This window comes from Natator depressus, chromosome 7 (assembly GCF_965152275.1).
Source record: "Natator depressus isolate rNatDep1 chromosome 7, rNatDep2.hap1, whole genome shotgun sequence".
NCBI classification, from domain to species: Eukaryota; Metazoa; Chordata; order Testudines; family Cheloniidae; genus Natator; species Natator depressus.
This window is the reverse complement of record NC_134240.1, coordinates 109711088-109729039: the sequence shown is the minus strand read 5'-3', so window position 1 is coordinate 109729039 and position 17952 is coordinate 109711088. Positions and strand designations below refer to the sequence as shown.

The following is a 17952-nucleotide window of genomic DNA, read 5'->3' as shown; positions in this document are numbered from 1 at the left end:
TGACTAATGCTCCCTTGATTACATTACATATAATCACCCAATTTTAAAATATATTAATAATTCTGATTCCACCTTCTCAACTGAAATGTATTCCACCTGCAAAATAATACCTCCTTAAATCCTTCTTACATATGTTCCCTCTTTACTTAAACCCATGTTCTCTAGTTCTAGTCTATCCAAAAAACTCATATCTATTAAGTTTAATGTTACATTTACCTGTACCTAGTTTAAACGCTTCAATCATTCTGTCTCAATTATCTGTCAAAACAAAATAATCCTAGTTCTCTCATTTTCTATTCATATATAAGCTATTTTGCTGCATTTATATTAGTTGCCTTATTATGCTGTGCTCTAATATAATTATATTTTTTTCATATAGGATGCTCAAAATTGGACACTATATTCCAAATATTCTAATATATAATAGAAAGAAAGAAAGAAAGAAAGAAAGAAAGAAAGAAAGAAAGAAAGAAAGAAAGAAAGAAAGAAAGAAAGAAAGAAAGAAAGGATATTGACTGTTAATTAGGTTTCAGTCTTCTAATGATTTATATTCCTGAAAGCTCAAGAGGAAATAAAATGTATGCAGCTTTAGTACTGATTGCCTGGTCAACAGCTACAGAATAGCTAGAAATATCTATTAAGATACTGGCTGACTTGGAGCAACCCTGACAGTCATTTTTGGGGTAATTTGGGGGAATTAAATTCCTCTCCCCCAATTTGTGGGGTCAAATTACCCCACTGAATGTAATTCCCAGTTTGGGGGCTGTGATAGATGAGTATTTGGATAAATCAAACTTCAATTTACGTCCAGTCACAGACTCATGACACCTTGATACATACTAAGATGTTCAATGATCTGGTCAATTGTAGGTTTGAAAAGGGCATTCATTGCATCTGGACTCATCCTTAGCATTCCTTGGGAGGACCACTTGACAAAATCCACGCTGCAACAAAAGAGCAAAGGAGGCTGTTAAAATGAGTTCTAATGTTAAGAGTAAGACAGTACTTGAGCAGTAAGACATGGCTGACAAGAAATTCACAGATTTACAGCCTCTACATTAAGTACGTCACTTGCAGTACGTAAAATGGCCAGCTATGTCCCACAGCTGTGTCCCACTGGCTCCTGCAACCCACTGTATGAAGGGCATGCTGGGCCCAGGGTGTGTAAAGGGTGAAACTCTCTATGGAATTGCAACAGTTGGTGTGGGCTGCTTTAAATTACACCAGATGCTCTTGTGGTTTCTGGTCAGCCCAGAATCAGATAAATGGGAAGGTGACTCTTAGCAGCACTGAATATGGCCAGAAATACAGGAGACTCTCTCAGTGTGGAACCTTAGGAAATGGTGCCATATAAATGAAGATGGTCTAATGGAACTCGCAGAAAGAAGTCTACAGCAGGATGCAAGTGTTTCGGAAAAAACTCTTAAGAAAAGCTAGAATATAACTTTATTTTCTGGTAACTGTATCTGAGGCAGTATGATTTTCCCATCATTAGATTACATTTTCTCACTACAATCTATTACGCTACTTGTAATTAGGATATTTTAATTATTATTCTTTCCAGCAGTGAGTAGTTAATTATTAATCTATCCAGATTCAATTGCCTACTTACTTGCTTTTCCTTAAGGCATGTTCCACGCTGTGACCTCGAAACTTCTTATAATAGTCAATGAAGGAGAAAGGCAGAGTGATATTCAGTGGATTGGTTCTGTCTGGGGCTGCTGCCCTTTTACGGGACTCAAACGCTATCATCAGATCCACCCAAGCAGCAGGACGCTTGATTTTAAATTGTTCAATAAAATCCTCTCCAAATATTTTACACAGGAGTTTTTCAAACTCGTAGTCCACGCCTACAGAACCATATGGCCCACCTTTGTTAGAAACAAAACATATTGTTAACATATTGTATTGCTCATTAGAATTTGAGCCCATCATATACAAATCCCGATCATACTGACATAGCTAAGCAGATGATAAAATGCAATGATCCAGAGCATAAGTGTATTTTCACTGTCAGGGAAACACTCTCTTGTGTATGAGGAGATCAAGATGGAGCTTGTGTTCATGAATAAGTTGCCCTGCTGCACAGAGAAAGACATATGCTGGGTTCCTCTTTGGTGACACTGGAGTCACCAAGGCTGATAGTTCAGGACTCATACAGAAGAGGACCAACCCAAGATTTCATGGGTGCTATGACAACTAAGGGATTGTCTCAGGTAGCTAATGGCAAAGCTCAACTGGATCTGGAGTTGGGGGTGGGAATGTAACCTGGGGAGTTGAATTTTACTTCCTGGCCATGGACCAATCACCATGTCATTTGATTTGAGATAGGGGCACACCTTTCTCATCAGGGTGATGGACCCATCTCGGTGCTCTACCTCTGGAAGTTAATGGTGCATGTGTGATTCTACATGAATCTGCGGGAGAATACTGTTCTAACAAATCACTCGGTTAATAGCCTGGTGGGACTTTACAACAATCTTTTGTTCTGACTATCAGCCAGCCATATAGTGACCCCCTAATTCCCCAGGCAGGTCACCACAGTTTAGAGATGACCTATGAGAGATTAAATGAGAGGAGAGATGGCTAGCGTGTGAGTGATGGAAGTCAGACCAATGCTGGCGATGTTTTACTTTTCTCATAGTAAACATATACACAATGTTATTTAACACTATCTATTGACTAGCAGTTCAGAAATCACATGAAATTAGCAAGACCTTTTGAATCACAGCATCCTTATTGGCAGTAAGGGTGTAAGATCAAACTCCAAGTACTATACAAGTGAAACGAGTAGTGGATAATGTAATTTTACCAGTTGCCTTGTACAGTTCCTTCAGGTGTCCTTCAGGGAGCCTGATCTGATGGACAGTGAGATCCACTGTGCCTCCTCCACTGTCGACAACTATGTACCGGTCACCTATGAAACAACAGGAACAAGCATGCATCATTTTCATCGGCATCAGCACAACAGTCTACTAATACTTAAGCAATATTAAACACTAATACTGCCGGCATCCCGAGCAGAAAGCCATGAACATGTGTACTGGGAACATCTGGCTTGAAAATTAGCAGTTCCTAATGGAATAATTTGCAGTGATTTATAATGGAAGTGAAACTTGTATGCTACAGATTTAAGCACCCATGTGGGGAGAATGTATCTTTATGATAAGTGGAATTGTGCGTGCCATCTGTGTACATTCCATTGCGTTAACAGTTCTGCAGAAATGTTACAGTGCCAGCTTACTTACAAGGTGTATTCTGAGGACATTATGCTCTGGCTTGTATTTTAAAATCTGGGTTCATCCTTTTTACAACCCATCAACTTAATAATATGTGCTTTTCTAGAGCATGCAAAATTCTAGCTCAGTCTTGTAGACTAAGAGCAGTGTATGCACTGTAATTTAAAGGAAAATACAGTCATTTTGAGAATACCAAAAGCACATAATAAATTTATGGGAAAGATTTGTGGGTTTTTTGCCAGCAATATAAAACCAGCAAGAGCAAAGACAATTCACAAAAGGACTCTACCTTCCTCCAACTCGGACCAGATCTCTCCTATGACATTTTCCACCAAAAAGGTGCGGCTCTGCCGATTACGACGTATGTGTTCTTTAGCTAATCATTGACAGAGAGAAAATTACTAAGCATAAGAAAGCAGGAACAAGCTGATAACATACAGTGCAGGAAGCAAGCACAAGCAGAATGAGAGCTTTCTATGTATCATTCAATAAGGTTCTAACAAAACAGATGAACAAAAATTGCTGTACTAGAATTAGGAATTTACAAACTGAGTTCTGGAAAGAAAAATATCAGATATTCTATTCTTTACTTAGAATAATTGGATTTCAAATATTCCTCTAAGATTTCTTTAAAAGCTTTCTTTGTAATACATATTTATTATATTTTTAATTAACAAAATGAAATATTTACATACAGACACATTTTTTGGTTCTAGAAATGCCAAGATGCATTTTTGCCAGTAGGTGGCATACTTGACGCATAACAAAATAATCAAGAATTGACTTTAAAACTGTCTAGGAATTGAAGGGACACTTTGGCCAAGATTTTCAAAAGTCATTACTGATTTTGGGTGCCCCCATTTTTGGTTGCTTAAGATGAGGTGCCTCAAGGGAGCCCAGTTTTTGGAGGGTAGGTGCTCAGTACCTTCTAAAAATTAGGACCCTTCAAAATATCTCCATTTGAGCACCCATAATCATTAGTTATTTCTGAAAATCTTGGCCTTTGTCAGGTTTGTGCTATGGACCTGGGTTGTAGGAGCGAATCCTGCTCATTTTACTCAGCCATACCTCCCACTGGATTCCAGTTAGACTTTTGCTTGATGGAGGACCTGTAGGATTTGGCCCATTACATATCTGCATATACCAGCATAGGTCAATTTAAATACATATGATTTAAAAATGAAGTCTAGTCTAGTAACACATAGTTATAGCAATAATGCATTTTATGAAAATTAATCTCCACATAGACATTTAAAATATGTAATGTGATTTGCTAAGTGTCTCACGAAAGTATTTCTAAACCCAGCTTGTGCAACTAAATGACTACTAAATCATTTCCAATGTAACTTTCACTCATCTATTTGATACTACAGAAAAATGCAGACACATTCCATGGTATAGAAAAATATTGTTTCATTTAAAAAAATTCTATCCAAATTTAGAAAAAAAGGTACATTTATTGTATATAAGAAGACATTTATATTTTGCTAGCTAATGATAATACACTTCACATTTCTATAGTGTTTTCCATTTGAGGATATCAAGAGGATATCAAAAGCCAAAGAATAAAACCTCAGTTCTCCTGTCATGCAAGCAAATAATATTATCCTCATTTTACAAGTTGAGAAGCAGACACAGAAAGGTTAAGTGACACCGGAGTCAATAACAGAACAAGGGATCGAATCCAAGGAAGGGCCTGATCCAATACCCACTGAAGTCAATGGGAGCCTTTCCATTGATTTTAAAAGGCATTGGATCAGACCTGAGATACATTCCTTTAACCATTAGATTATGCTTCCTCTCCTAATGCAAATTTATCCTCAGTATTCTGAAGAATACAACTTTTGTTTTGACTACACAGCACTAAAATAGTCCTTGAAATGCTTCTTTCTGTTTATGTTTAAAGGATTTTCCTTCTTGACCTCTCCTCAGCTTTGCTTGGGTCCCTGCCATGCTTTTATTGAATTTTAGATAAAATCCCAAATTAATTCGCTCAACGCCTTGTTTCTATTAATTCTAACTGAATTAAATCCTTTTCGTCTATACCAGCTTTTACCTTATTAAATAAAGAAAGATAACTGTAAAAAGACTTTTGACAGAATCCCATGACTTTGTGAACAGATTTTGCTCAACAGCCCAGCCCTGTAGCTCCCTTTAACCAAACAAGAAAATGTTTTCATTTGCATAGGGATAGATGCCCTGGCAGCCCAAGTAAGGGGTCACGGAAGGTCCTGAGCATGTGGCTCAGCTACACAGAGGATGGGGTAGAATGTGTGAATCCACACACAGGTTTGCACCCTATGTTCTGTAAGAACTGTGCTCTGCAGGGGCTACACCATTCTGAATAAGGATGGCAGCCAGAGGACAGGTGCACAGGCAAGACCAATGCATTGACAAATACATGGTTGCACCAGCCAAAAATTGCTTGCTTAGGGGTGCACAGTTTCTCAGGCTCCAGCTCCAGCTGTGAAGAAGTTCTGTGGTCTAGGCACAGGAGGGATGCTTCTGTCCTCCTGCCCATTAAGAGACACCCCTGAGCAAAGCCTCTTTATAGCTTTGTGCCGGGGTGAAAATTTTACCTGGGGTACTATTGAATAAACCTGCGTCAGGGTCTTTGTGGCATGGTCAGGGCTAAAATTGTGGTGGCTAAATATTATTTCACCTAGATAAATAAGACATGCTATTTTATTAAAAGGACTCAATCAGTTTAATTAATTATGAAATTTCTGGGGGCAAACTGGGTCATCACATCCTGTCAAATAAAAAAAAATGGCTTCCATTAAGGACAGGGAGAAATAAAATGTCTTGAATGGGTTTATTAGCAGAATCTTCCATTTGCTTTTGCTGTTTTGAGCTGGAAAAAATGACAAAGTATAAGATCTTTTGCCAAATTCTCTGCGGGGGTAAACTGGCACAACTCCACAACTGTCAATGGAGTGCACCAATTTACACTAGCAGATAATTTGGATCTTAACATTACCATCAAAACTTGTCCCATCTTTACTGCCTAACTTCAGACGCAATCAGAATGACAGTTTTCAAAAACTTCTGCAGTGAAAGATGATCCATCTGCAAACCAGTTAAATTACACTCCATAGTCTGCCTCTCAGTGTAAACGAGTCTGCATCAAACCTACCATGGGAGCTAGTAAAAACTCAACATTCACAGTAACAATAGATAACACACCATGATATCTGAAGCACAATACTTAGTTTCTGTTTGAAGTTCAGAGAACATGCTATGCCGTATCATGTAGCACAGTTTTGCTAACTACTGGTGAATGCTGACTATTTCATGGTGACCAATGTAATTGTGAACCAAAAATCACCAAGTGCCCAACTTTTGACAAAAATTCCAGAAACGTTAAAGGTCTGATGGCAAATTCACGTGTAATCCCTTGTTAAATTAATATAGCTAGTTTAACACATCATGGTTGGCTCACAAAAATAAAGTTAAATCTGCACTAGGAAACAATTAGCTATTACATTAAAACAGTAAGGTCCCAATCCTGCAAACACTATGCCTTTGCTTAACTTCAAACCTGTGAGTAGTCCCTCATGTCCCAATAAAGTCAATCGTGCTACCTGCATGCTTAAAGTTAAGCACTGAGCACAAGCGTTTGCAGGATCAGTGCCCAAAATAGTCAAATTAAAGTAAATAGAGAAGTTTTTCTATACTAGCCTGTAATGTTCCACTAACACAAAGAGGCAATGATAATCTACAGGAAATGGTAAGAAAACTGCCCTAATGACCAAATCTAAAGTAGCCGAAAGGCACTAGATCTCAAGTCAGTTAGTAGAAGAGGTACCCTGTGTAAATCCAGCTCCTACGGTGTCACTAGCATTATAACCATTGACAGGTGCTTTGCTGCTCAGGTCTATCATCTGGTGAAGGCGGAGCTTTCTGCAGTAGATGGAAGCAGCCTCAGGTTCCAGGGCAATTATCAGCTGCTCGGGGTTTTCAGGAGTTGCCATTCCTGCCTGTGAAACAGAATCATGCAGAGAAGTGGGGTGGGAAAAAATGTAACCAGATAGTCTTCATCTCAGACTGGTCTGGTAGGTGAACAATGAACATTTAAACCAGCTCTGCATTTTTTTCTAAGTTAAATGCCACTAAAAAGCTGCTGAGCCATTGGCTAAGGATCTTGGCCTGCAAAAAATTATGTCTTCAGTTTTCACAAGTTTGCAGGTTGTAACTGGGGAAGATGCATGCACTTACCATGCTTAGTATCTAGTTAATGAGGTGAGCGCGTACAATAGGCAGAGAAAGAGAGCTAGAGAACACAGTTGAAATCCAGGGTAAACTGACTACAATCTCCACTCCTCTTAACCCAGCTAAATCTAAACTTCTCAAGAGTCCCAACCTTCTGTCAAGAAACGGAGAAATACCTTTGCCCTCCTTTCACTGTAACAATAAGATTAACGCATCACTCTTATTTTATATCCTATCAATACACAGAGCAAGTGGATAACACAATGGCTATTGTATCAACCCAGCAAATTTAGTTCACATGTGTGGTGGGGTTGAAGAAATTTCCACAGTAGCTCTTGCAGAAAGCCAGCAAGAGGAGTCCCCTGAAGTCACTAATCTGTATAATGCCCTTTGCCAGATATCCATCTTTTCACTTAGAGTTGAGTTTTTCTATTACCATCACCTTTACACACACCTATATTCTGCAATAGTTTTAAGATGCAGACTAAGTATTGCCAACCCATGCATTCAAAATCATATGTCAGGCCCGCAAAACATCATGAGACTGGCTTAAAAATAAGAAAATTTTAAAAACAACATATTTACAGTTCTTTTTATTTGCTTTCTGGTTTGTGAGCCTTTAGGGGCATGTTTTCAAGGTTTTCTCTACAACTATAAGGGCTACAAACTTACTTCTGCCCCTCCCCATGAAACCTAAGATTCTCATGTAATCACATGACTCCAAGAGTTGGGGCTTTAAGAAAAATTCCAAATATCACAAAAGGTGGCAAGTGTGCTTTTGTCTCACTTTTCTTTTCTCCTACAAGCTCCGGTGTTTCCCCTGAGCTTCTGACTTTCTCTTATGACAGGCAACATTGACATTTCCAAGCTCCTACAGTTCCAACTCAAGTTGAGGTTTTCCTGCTAATGTTGTTTATTGATAAACTGTGTTCCTTAATGCTAAAGCATGTTGGTAAAGAGGAGAATGGTTTTTTGATTTATTTGTTTTCATTGTCAGTCTCCCAGGCAACTTTTGGGTGCTTGATTCATGCACAGACACTGTCACTGCATGAGAGCTTTCCAAAAAAAAAAAAGAAAAAAAGAAAAAGGCACAACAATTACCTAAGATGTGAACAAGCCTTTAAAATACAAAACAAACAAACAAAAGTGGCTCAGATGGAAAAACAGCTGACCTGCATTGGAACCCCAAATAGTTCACATAGTTACACTTTGCACTATAGTAATAAGACAACTGCTGGTTGTACATGCTGGGAAATAACTTGTTTGTATGAGAAGGTATAAGTGAAAGTAAAGCTTGTTCATAAGCCAATGCTCAGGCCAGACTGCTCAGCACAACAAAAGTGATTGTTTCACCATTTGTCTTCTCATCACCTTGTTCCTTTCCTCTCACTTGTAACAACCATAAGAGGCCTGTACTTCCAACAAAAGCGTCACTCTCCCCACCACTACTGGGAACGGTGAAATGGAGAAATTGTATGGTAAGTAAATTCCCACTCCATGGCGTGGGAGTAAATTTACAAAGGTTGTTCATTGGTTTGAAAGCACATGAACCATAAAAGCTTTGTGGACTGTGCTCAGTTCACTACGGGCCAGGTTTGGATACCTTTACTCATGCTGGGCAGCATTTTACGCCACGAGTAGTCTCACTGAACTCAGTGGGGCTATTTATAGAGTAAAGTACTGTCCAACATGAGTATGGGTGTCAAATCTGGACACCTATCTCACATTACACATTAAAAAAACTACATTAAAAGAAAGGAAATGATAAGCGTACAGTTGCCTACACAACCTCTCTGTTACACCCTTTTGTGTCCAACCTATGCACTGGAGTAGGCAAAGTTCCTGTGGAAAAAAGGTATGTGAAAAAATAGTAAGTGATAATATAATTAAAATCTATATCATAATGCAGACGCACAAATGGTCAGAATTAAGGTGGCATGTTCAACTGTCAATTAGGCATTTCCTAACATTTGAATGTGACTTTGCAACCAAAATAAATTTCTTTTTATGTAGCTTTTTGTAGGCAAATTCTTAGGTTTATTTTTTTCTAAAAGAAAAAGGTAAAAACAAATTCTGTTATTCGGAACTATAATAACCTCCTCCCCACGCCATGCATCACCAGCAAGATTTGAACCTGAACTTTCAGCATTGCAGCATAGACTTCTACTATGTGAGCTATAGGACTAACTACATTAGCAAGCAGCAGTAGTCTGTTATCTCCTGGGGGATGGGGATGGGTGGGCTGTTGATGCCATGTGTTGGATCCAGTGGGTAGTCAGGGAGAAGCCTGACCTGGGGCTCTCTCTCTCTCCGGCCCCCGTCAGCTGGAAGAGCGGCTCCTGCCCTTCGAGGGGAGACAGGATTCCGAGGTCACATACTATGTCCCAGGGATGTGGCTGGTGACAATTCCAGATGGGTCTAGCTCTTTCCGCCACTCCTCCTGCTCCAGGAACTCCTAAGCGTTCCCAGTACAATGTGTGTTGCAGCTGCTGCATGAGACCCGCTCTTTAGAATGCTTTGTGTTCAGCCATTTTGACATACTCAGAACATTATCCTGGGGAACACATGCAGGAGAAGGTACATGGAAATTTTAACAGTTGATAACTCAACTAAACCTAAATGGAATTTTGTGAGGCAAAGAAAAGGCATTTTTCTAACTCCAGGACTTTCTCCCTGCTGAATTTCAAAGGCTATTTGCAAACCATGGAGGTGTTAGTGTTTCTCAAAACAAGAAAGAAAGAAAGAAATGGCAAGAATTTTTAATCATGAAAAGTGGTATGCTACCTAAATCTAGGGGCTGATACCAGCTCTCCCAATAATATATTATACATGTTTGTCTCTATAAAATGTACAGTGTGACACACACAAACACATGTACGTAGAGACAGAAAGCATGGACTTGTGGGGCGGAATGTGGTGCTGAAACTTCCCTTACTACAGCACCCTAAATATGAATGGTACAGACACATAAAAGACAATGTCATTATCCCATGAAGTTTATGATGTAAGTTGAGGGCACATGCACGAGGAGTGTGGTCAAGCATTGGGCACAGGCGGTAAAGGGAAGAGCAGGACAAGGTCAACATGAATAAAAGAATATGGCTGCTGAAGATGGTAAGGCATGTGTCTCTGGGGCTGTGTGTAATTTCTGTCTTTGTGTCTTTCTTTCCGCCTTTTTTCATGCTCTCAAACATATGTGTACACATACAACTATTAAAAGGGGGAGATTTAGGTTTTAGTGGGCTGTAATAGGGATGGGCCAGGAAAAGGGACCTGGTATTTGACTCTACGTAGATCAATGTGGAGATGCTATGGCTCTTACTCCAGCCTAGGCTATGGGGTACAGCACTGCAGCCTCACATCCTGACTCAAGATTGGAGGGGTGGACTTCCTTACCCCAGCCCACTCAGTTTGCATAAAGCTCAGCTACTTATGTAACATCAAGGAAGCAGACTGGTGTTCCCTCTACAATATAAATACATAAAAGCCAAGCCAATCTATCCCAACACAAGGACAACGGTAGTTTGTGTCTTAATGACCACTGGATTTATCTCGAAGACTTAACATAGATTGTTTTCTATACTGAGCATCTCATTTCTGAAAATTAATGAGTGTGGACCACGCTAGATTGTAACCTTTCAGGATGTGGCCATGGATTCTGCTTTTATTCTCTGTGTAGAGCGCACAGAAACCATGATGCGTCATGCAAATATTTAACAATAATTAGCCAGGCAGTCTTTGATGAGTAGCCTACCTGAAGGTACAATTCTCAGTGCATGCAGGTATAACTTCCTTTTGGGATCAGGAGACCTTGCTAGCTATGGGGAGGGGCAGCTACTTTTCTTGAAAAATGACACATTGTATGTCTGGAAAATGGTGACATGCTTAAACACCAGGTAACACCAAGTGAACAGGGGGTTCTAGCCATAAAAATGGATAATTCATTTAGTACTGAGCCATCAGCAGTGCTGCACTGCTGGTGCTTGTCTAGTACTGGTATTTCTTAGTTTGTGAATGTCATTCCAGTAAGGAGGAGCCTCTGCATGCCACTGCCTCTCTCCCATTCAGCTGTGCACGCTCTAGCTCCAAAGGATCTCTGGATGCTCCAACACCTAGTCTTAGGATTGCAGAAGCAGCCCAAGATCCATTGTGCATTGTAGCATGGACAACTGATTGGGGGCAAGGAGTTGGTTCGCTGATACAGACGAGGCCTGAGCTTGGCAAGCTGGCTCTGTTGCCTGTAGAAGCTGGGACCACTGGAGCGCATCCCTCCTACAACATTGCTAGTGATAGTTAGTTAGAAATAATTTCTAGTGACTGACAAACATTTCCAGATTGGTCTAGCTCTTGGCCGGCTTGGAAAGCGTTCGACTGGCTCCAAATTAACAAACAATTAGGTCTGGATTCTACCTCAATATAGCGATGCTCTGAGTAGTTCCAGAGACCTAAATAGTCCTTAGTCATTTGAAATGCAGAATTATCATCGTCACAGTGTTCTCAAGAACGACCCTTCTTCTCCCTAGACTAGTCTGCCATGTTACGGGCATAATGAAATATCGTTTTGATTTGAGATTTTTTTTAAATGAAATAAAATACAGACAGTACTATAGAGAAATATTCAGCATAATTTGAGCTTTTAAGAAAGGAACATGTACAAAGCTGCGAACCAGCCTGTGTGAGTGGCTCCCATCTCTGAAAGCTTCTGTAATTAGCACCATCAACACTTCTGTATTTCACAAAGCCATGCACCATGCTGTCATTCACTCCACTCTATGTGGCTTTATTTATTTCATAGTGGCCTACTCAAAAGGAATGCTGCATTAGGAAATACACAATCACTCATAAGGTTTAAAAACAGTTCCTAATACTATCTGTTTGAGCTACTAAAGGCCGCAGTGATGCTTCCTTTTTCGAAGGACACATTAGGCATCATTTTGCAGGCAGGATAACTAAAGGCAACAGCAATAAAATCCACAGTACTAAATAATATGGCTTATCCATGAAGCACACGAGTATCTTTGGATTGCAAAACTGACAAGAAGAACTGACACCGAGGGCTCAATTAGCGCAACAACAAAAAATGGTGCTTAATCAGTTGCATTTACTGTCCTGATCTATTATTAGAATTAGATGTTAATTGGAGTCAGTCCCCTTTACATGCGCCCTCCCCTGTCTGCCTCCACAGACATATAGGTGACCAAACCTTCCTGGAACCCCCTCTCCACCCATCCCCCCTCCACATACAAAGGGTAGAACCTAGAAGCAGACACCCTGAGGGGGTGTAAAACATCACCTTGTGCAGATCTTCCAAGAACTCTTCCCCATCTACAAGGGAAACATTTGTATAAATCCAAATTCACACACTGCGAGATGGTTGTTTTGTGCCTTCAGCATGTAGGAATGGCAGTCTAATGGGGAAGGCACTGGACTGGACCTCAAAAAATAGTGTCCAATTCCTGGCTCAGTCACAGACTTCCTTGGGCACTTACCTACCCTGTGCCTCAGTTCTCCCTCTGTAAACCTGGGATAACACTTTCCTGCCTTGTAGGAGTATTGAAAGAATAAAATCTATTAACAATTCTCAGGCATCCAGATATTACAGTGATGAGAGCCATATAAGTACCAATCTAGATTAGGGTTGCCAGGTGTCTGGTTTTTGACCAGAACTCCTGGTCGAAAAGGGACCCTGGCGGCACCGTTGACCAGGCCATCTAAAATGTGGTTGGCGGCGCAGTGGGCCTAAGGCAGGCTCCCTGCCTGCCGAGGCTCCACGCAGCTCCTGGAAGCAGCGGCATGACCCCGCTCTGGCTCCTACATGTAGGGGCAGCCAGGGGGCTCCGGGCGCTGCCCGGGCTCCAAGAGCCAGCTTTCAGCTCCCATTGGCTGGGAACCACTGCCAATGGAAGCTGTGGGGGTGGTGCCTGCGGAGGGGGCAGTGCGCAAAGCCACCTGACCATGCCTCTGCATAGAAGCAGGAGGGGGGACATGCCGCTGTTTCCGGGAGCTGCTTGAGGTAAGTGCCACCTGGAGCTTGCACCCCGATCCCCTTCCACGCCCTGACCCCCTTCCACACCCCAACCCCCTGCCCCAGCCCTGATCCCCCTCCCGCCCTCTGAACCTCTCAGTCCCAGCCCAGAGCCCCCACCTACACCCCAAGACCCTCATCCCCAGCCCCACCCCAAAGCCTGCACCCCCAGCCGGAGCTCTTACACCCCCCAATACCCCAACCCCCTGCCCCAGCCCTGATCCCCCTCCCACCCTCTGAACCTCTCAGTCCCAGCCCAGAGCCCCCACCTACACCCCAAGACCCTCAGCCCCACCCTAGAGCCTGCACCCCTAGCCAGAGCCCCCTGAGTCAGCATGGTGAAAATGAGCGAGTGAGTGAGGGTGGGGAGAGCGAGTGACAGAGGGAAGGGGATGGAGTGAGCGGGGGCGGGACCAGGATGGAGCATGGGTGTTCAGTTTTGTGCAAGTATAAAGTTGGCAACCCTAATCTAGACAGATGTGAAAATAGCAAATTTGGGTGCAGGAATTATTCCTAGCTACTCAAAACCTGGCTGAGGCTTCTCAGTGCTACCACAATAACGACAACTAGTGAAAAGTCACCACACTTTCTTCAGATTAATATAGTTGCTTTCTTACCCTCCAGACCAGTGATTCTCAACCAGGAGTCTGGTGCCTCCTGGGGAGCCGTGAGCAGGTTTCAGGGGGTCAGCCATGCATGGCCAGTATTAGACTCGCTAGGACCCCGGGCAGAAAGCCAGAGCCTTTCTGCACAGGACTGCAACCCGGGGCCCCAAGCCCACCACCCGGGGCTAAAGTTGAAGCCTGAGCAACTTAGCTTTGTGATGCCCCCTGTGGCGTGGGGCCCTGAGCAACTGCCCTGCTTACTACCCCCTAACGCCGATCCTGGCTTTTATATGCAGAAAAACCGTTGTTGTGGCACACCTGGGCCATGGAATTTTTATAGCATGTTGGGGGCGGAGGGGTGCTCAGAAAGAAAAAGGTTGAGAACCCCTGCTCTAGACCTTTGTGACCATCATCATCAAACACAGGCAGAGTGTACAGAAGACCGCCATGCCAGCCAGTGACCACCATTTATGGCATCACACCAAGCACCACGTAGTGGAGTTCCCAGATCTGGCTCAATTCTGCAAATCCGTGGATATTTGTGGGGGGCTATGAGGGCAGCACCAGGCAGGGGTAGGGTGTCCATGCACTCCCCTCCATGTCGATGGACAGTTTGAGAACAGGGTGTGCTGGGGTGTTTGGGTCCATCCTGGTGACATGGCCAAAGAGCAAGCAACACTGCTTTTGAATATAATGAGCCACTGAAGGAAGGCCAGATCTCTACAAGACCGTGACATTTCACACAAAGTCAAACCACATTATGCTGAGGATTTGGTCCTGAGAGCACATATGGAATGCCTCTAGCCACTCCAAGTCTGCCTCTAAGAGAGGTCCAGGTTTGTGATTAGTACAGCAATATAGGTCAGAGGTGGGCAAACTACGGCCCACGGGCCACATCTGGCCTGCGGGACCCTCCTGCCTGGCCCCGGAGCTCCTGGCCCGGGAGGCTCGCCCCCAGCCCCTCCCCCGCAGCCTCAGCTCACTGCGCTGCCGCCGGTGCAGTGCTCTGGGCGGCGGGGCTTCAGAGCTGCGGCTGCCTGTCCTGGTGCTCTGGGCGGAGCGGCTGTAGCGCCGCCAGCCACCGGTGCTCCACGCAGCGCGGTGAGGGCAGGGAGCGGGGGGGCGGGGGTGGATAGAGGGCAGGAGAGTTCGGGGAGGGTGGTCAGGGGCCGGGGGTGTGGATAGGGGTCGGGGCAGTCAGAGGGCGGGGAACGGGGGGGGTTAAATGGGGGCAGGGGTTGGGAGGGCAGTCAGGAAGGGAGGGGGGTTGGATGGTGCAGCGGGGGGCAGTCAGAGGACAGGGAGAAGGAGTGGTTGGATGGGGCAGGGGTTCCCAGGGGGCGTTGGATGGGGCAGTGAGGGGCAGGGGTTCCGGGGGCGGTCAGGAGACAGGGAGGAAGGGGTGGTTGGATGGGGCAGTAGTCCTGGGGGGGCTGTCAGGAATGAGAGGAGGGGTTGGATGGGGTGGTGGGGGGCAGTCAGGGGTGGGGGTTCCAGGGACTGTCAGGGGACAGGGAGCGGGGGTGGGGGTGGATGGGGCAGGAGTCCTGGGGGGGGCTGTCAGGGGGCAAGAAGCAGGGGGGGTCGGATAGGGGAAGGAGGCCGGGCCACGCCTGGCTGTTTGGGGAGGCTTAGCGTCCCCTAACCGGCCCTCCGTACAATTTTGGAAATCCGATGCGGCCCTCAGGCCAAAAAGTTTGCCCGCCCCTGATATAGGTAGTATACAGATTTGTTAGATCTTCAACTCTGTCTCAGCATAAAGACATTTTTTGACCCTGCAGCCCAAGACTGAGATTCATGTGTTGATCATCTAAATAGAAAAGGCACTTCCATGGTCCCCATTACCTTTGTCTCTGAGCCCCTCACAATTTTTAATGTAATTATTCTCACAATACCCCTGTGAAGTAGGGAAGTGCTATTATCCACTTTTTACAGATGGGAACCGAGTTACAGAGAGGCTAAGGCTATGTCTACAATGCCACTTATGTCAGCAGAACAACCCACCCCCCTGAACTACATAAGTTACACTAACGTAAGCACTGCTGTGGGAGAGCTTCTCCCGCTGACATAGCTACTGCTGCTCATTGGGGGTGGTTTAATTATGTCAATGGGAGAGACCTCTCCCATCAGCATTGAGCAGCTACATGAGAGATCTTACAGCAGCTGTACACTTTCTAGTGTAGACATGGCCTAAGTAATGTGCCCAAGGTCACACAGGAAGTCTGGGGTGGAGCAGGGAATTGAACCCACATCGCCTGAATCCCAGGCTAACACCCTAACCTCTGCACCATCCCTCCTCTCCTATGAGTATTGATTTTGAGATGGTGTGAGCAGCCGATACTGAGCCATTCCAGGAGACTGGCATCCATCTCCATGCGACAGAGGCTGGGGAAAATAAGGGGAATTCCTGCATTAGAACCAATCCAGGATCATATCTCCAAGCAGCCTCCCTCTGGGAGATACCAGAGTACAAGGGAGTAGGATTGGGGGGATTTTTCCTGGATTGGTATTTCGTTTTAAAGTTTATAAACTTGTTGGGTAAAATGAAGATACCCGTTGGGTAAAATGAAGGTAACTTAAACGGAGGCACAGTGATTTACAGCTGAGAATCTAAATTCACTGGCCTCAAAGCATGTTCCTACCTCAATGATAGTTCCACAAGGGAAAAAACGGGGAAAGAGAAGAAAAGAGCAATTTCTTCCCCCTACCTCAGAGAATAGGTTGTAGAAGTCTCCTGATACTTGAGTGCTATTTTATTGTAGGCAAAAATGCCTTGGTATTTTAAAACATGAATTTAAATACCACGCTGTAGAAATAGTATCACCCTTCTGGCAACAATACAGGAAAAATATTTTTCACAAGCTGTGATGAAGCTAATGGCTCATTAAATAAAAGAAAATTAGCTAAGGACTTGGATGACTTGGAACTGCAGGAGGCGGAATCAGAATTAATAGATCAGCAGATCCTTCTAGGGCTCAACTCCTGCAATCAGATCCATGCAGACAGACACTTATGATGTGTGGGGGTCAATGTGCAGAACAGTTTGCAGAATTAAGTCATAAATCAGTGTTAAGGCTCCTGTTAACTCCATGAGCTGTGAAACTGAGCTGCCCCAGAAGCAGAAGAGAAGCCAATCTTTGTCCCTAGTTCTCCCTTGATCCAGAAGGGAGGTAAGCTCCATGAGTCTTTTACTTGGCACAGCTTACTTCCCACTCCCTATTGATTCCAATGTGCGGGCCAGCACAGGGAGAGGTGAGGGGGATGGAGTCAAGGCATCACCCAATCCATACCCATATGTGCTGCAGGGAGCATAGCAGTTCCACAGGGCTGATCTCCCCCTTGTACTGTGACCTGAGATGCCAGTAGCCCACTCAGAGAACTAAGCAAGAGACGTGAGTTTGAGAGATACCCCTCAGAATTTGGTTCAATTTCAGAAAGCATAAGCCTGTTTTTGTTTAAATGAAAGTCATTCTCTTAACCATTCAGCCCCTGATTCAGCAATACACTTAAGGCAGATGCACAGCTTGAAGCATGTACATAATTGCCCTGGTTTTAAGGGGACTACTTGTGTGCTTAATAGGAATGCAGGTGCTTCAGTGTTTTGCTGCACTGGGGCCATAAAGATAAATAATGTATGTGTGGAGATGTATTTAGTGCATGGACCAACAGCCACTTTGCAAGCTGGAAAGTACAGAGAGTACGGAACATATATTAATTATATATGTAGTAGTTATATTTTCCCCCAATGATGTCTTGGACAGGCCTCTGCAGGCACAGCTCCAAACGGGCACATGCAGGCACAGCTAGGGTAATATCCTAGTAGAGCACCACTATGGGCGCTGTACACATATGTAATAAGAGAGAGTTCCTG

General features: G+C 43.7%; 1 protein-coding gene across 1 annotated transcript in view; it reads right to left on the bottom strand.

Moving 5' to 3' along the window:
- The window catches only part of HSPA12A (heat shock protein family A (Hsp70) member 12A), an 85113-nt gene that overhangs the window by 4871 nt on the left and 62290 nt on the right, over nt 1-17952 (bottom strand). The window contains exons 7-11 of the mRNA XM_074959275.1: nt 7048-7219; nt 3529-3615; nt 2813-2917; nt 1613-1871; nt 841-944 (exon numbers count right to left, since the gene is read on the bottom strand). Of these exons, the coding sequence (XP_074815376.1) occupies nt 841-944; nt 1613-1871; nt 2813-2917; nt 3529-3615; nt 7048-7219 (727 nt within the window). The remainder of the gene's footprint in view (nt 1-840; nt 945-1612; nt 1872-2812; nt 2918-3528; nt 3616-7047; nt 7220-17952) is intronic.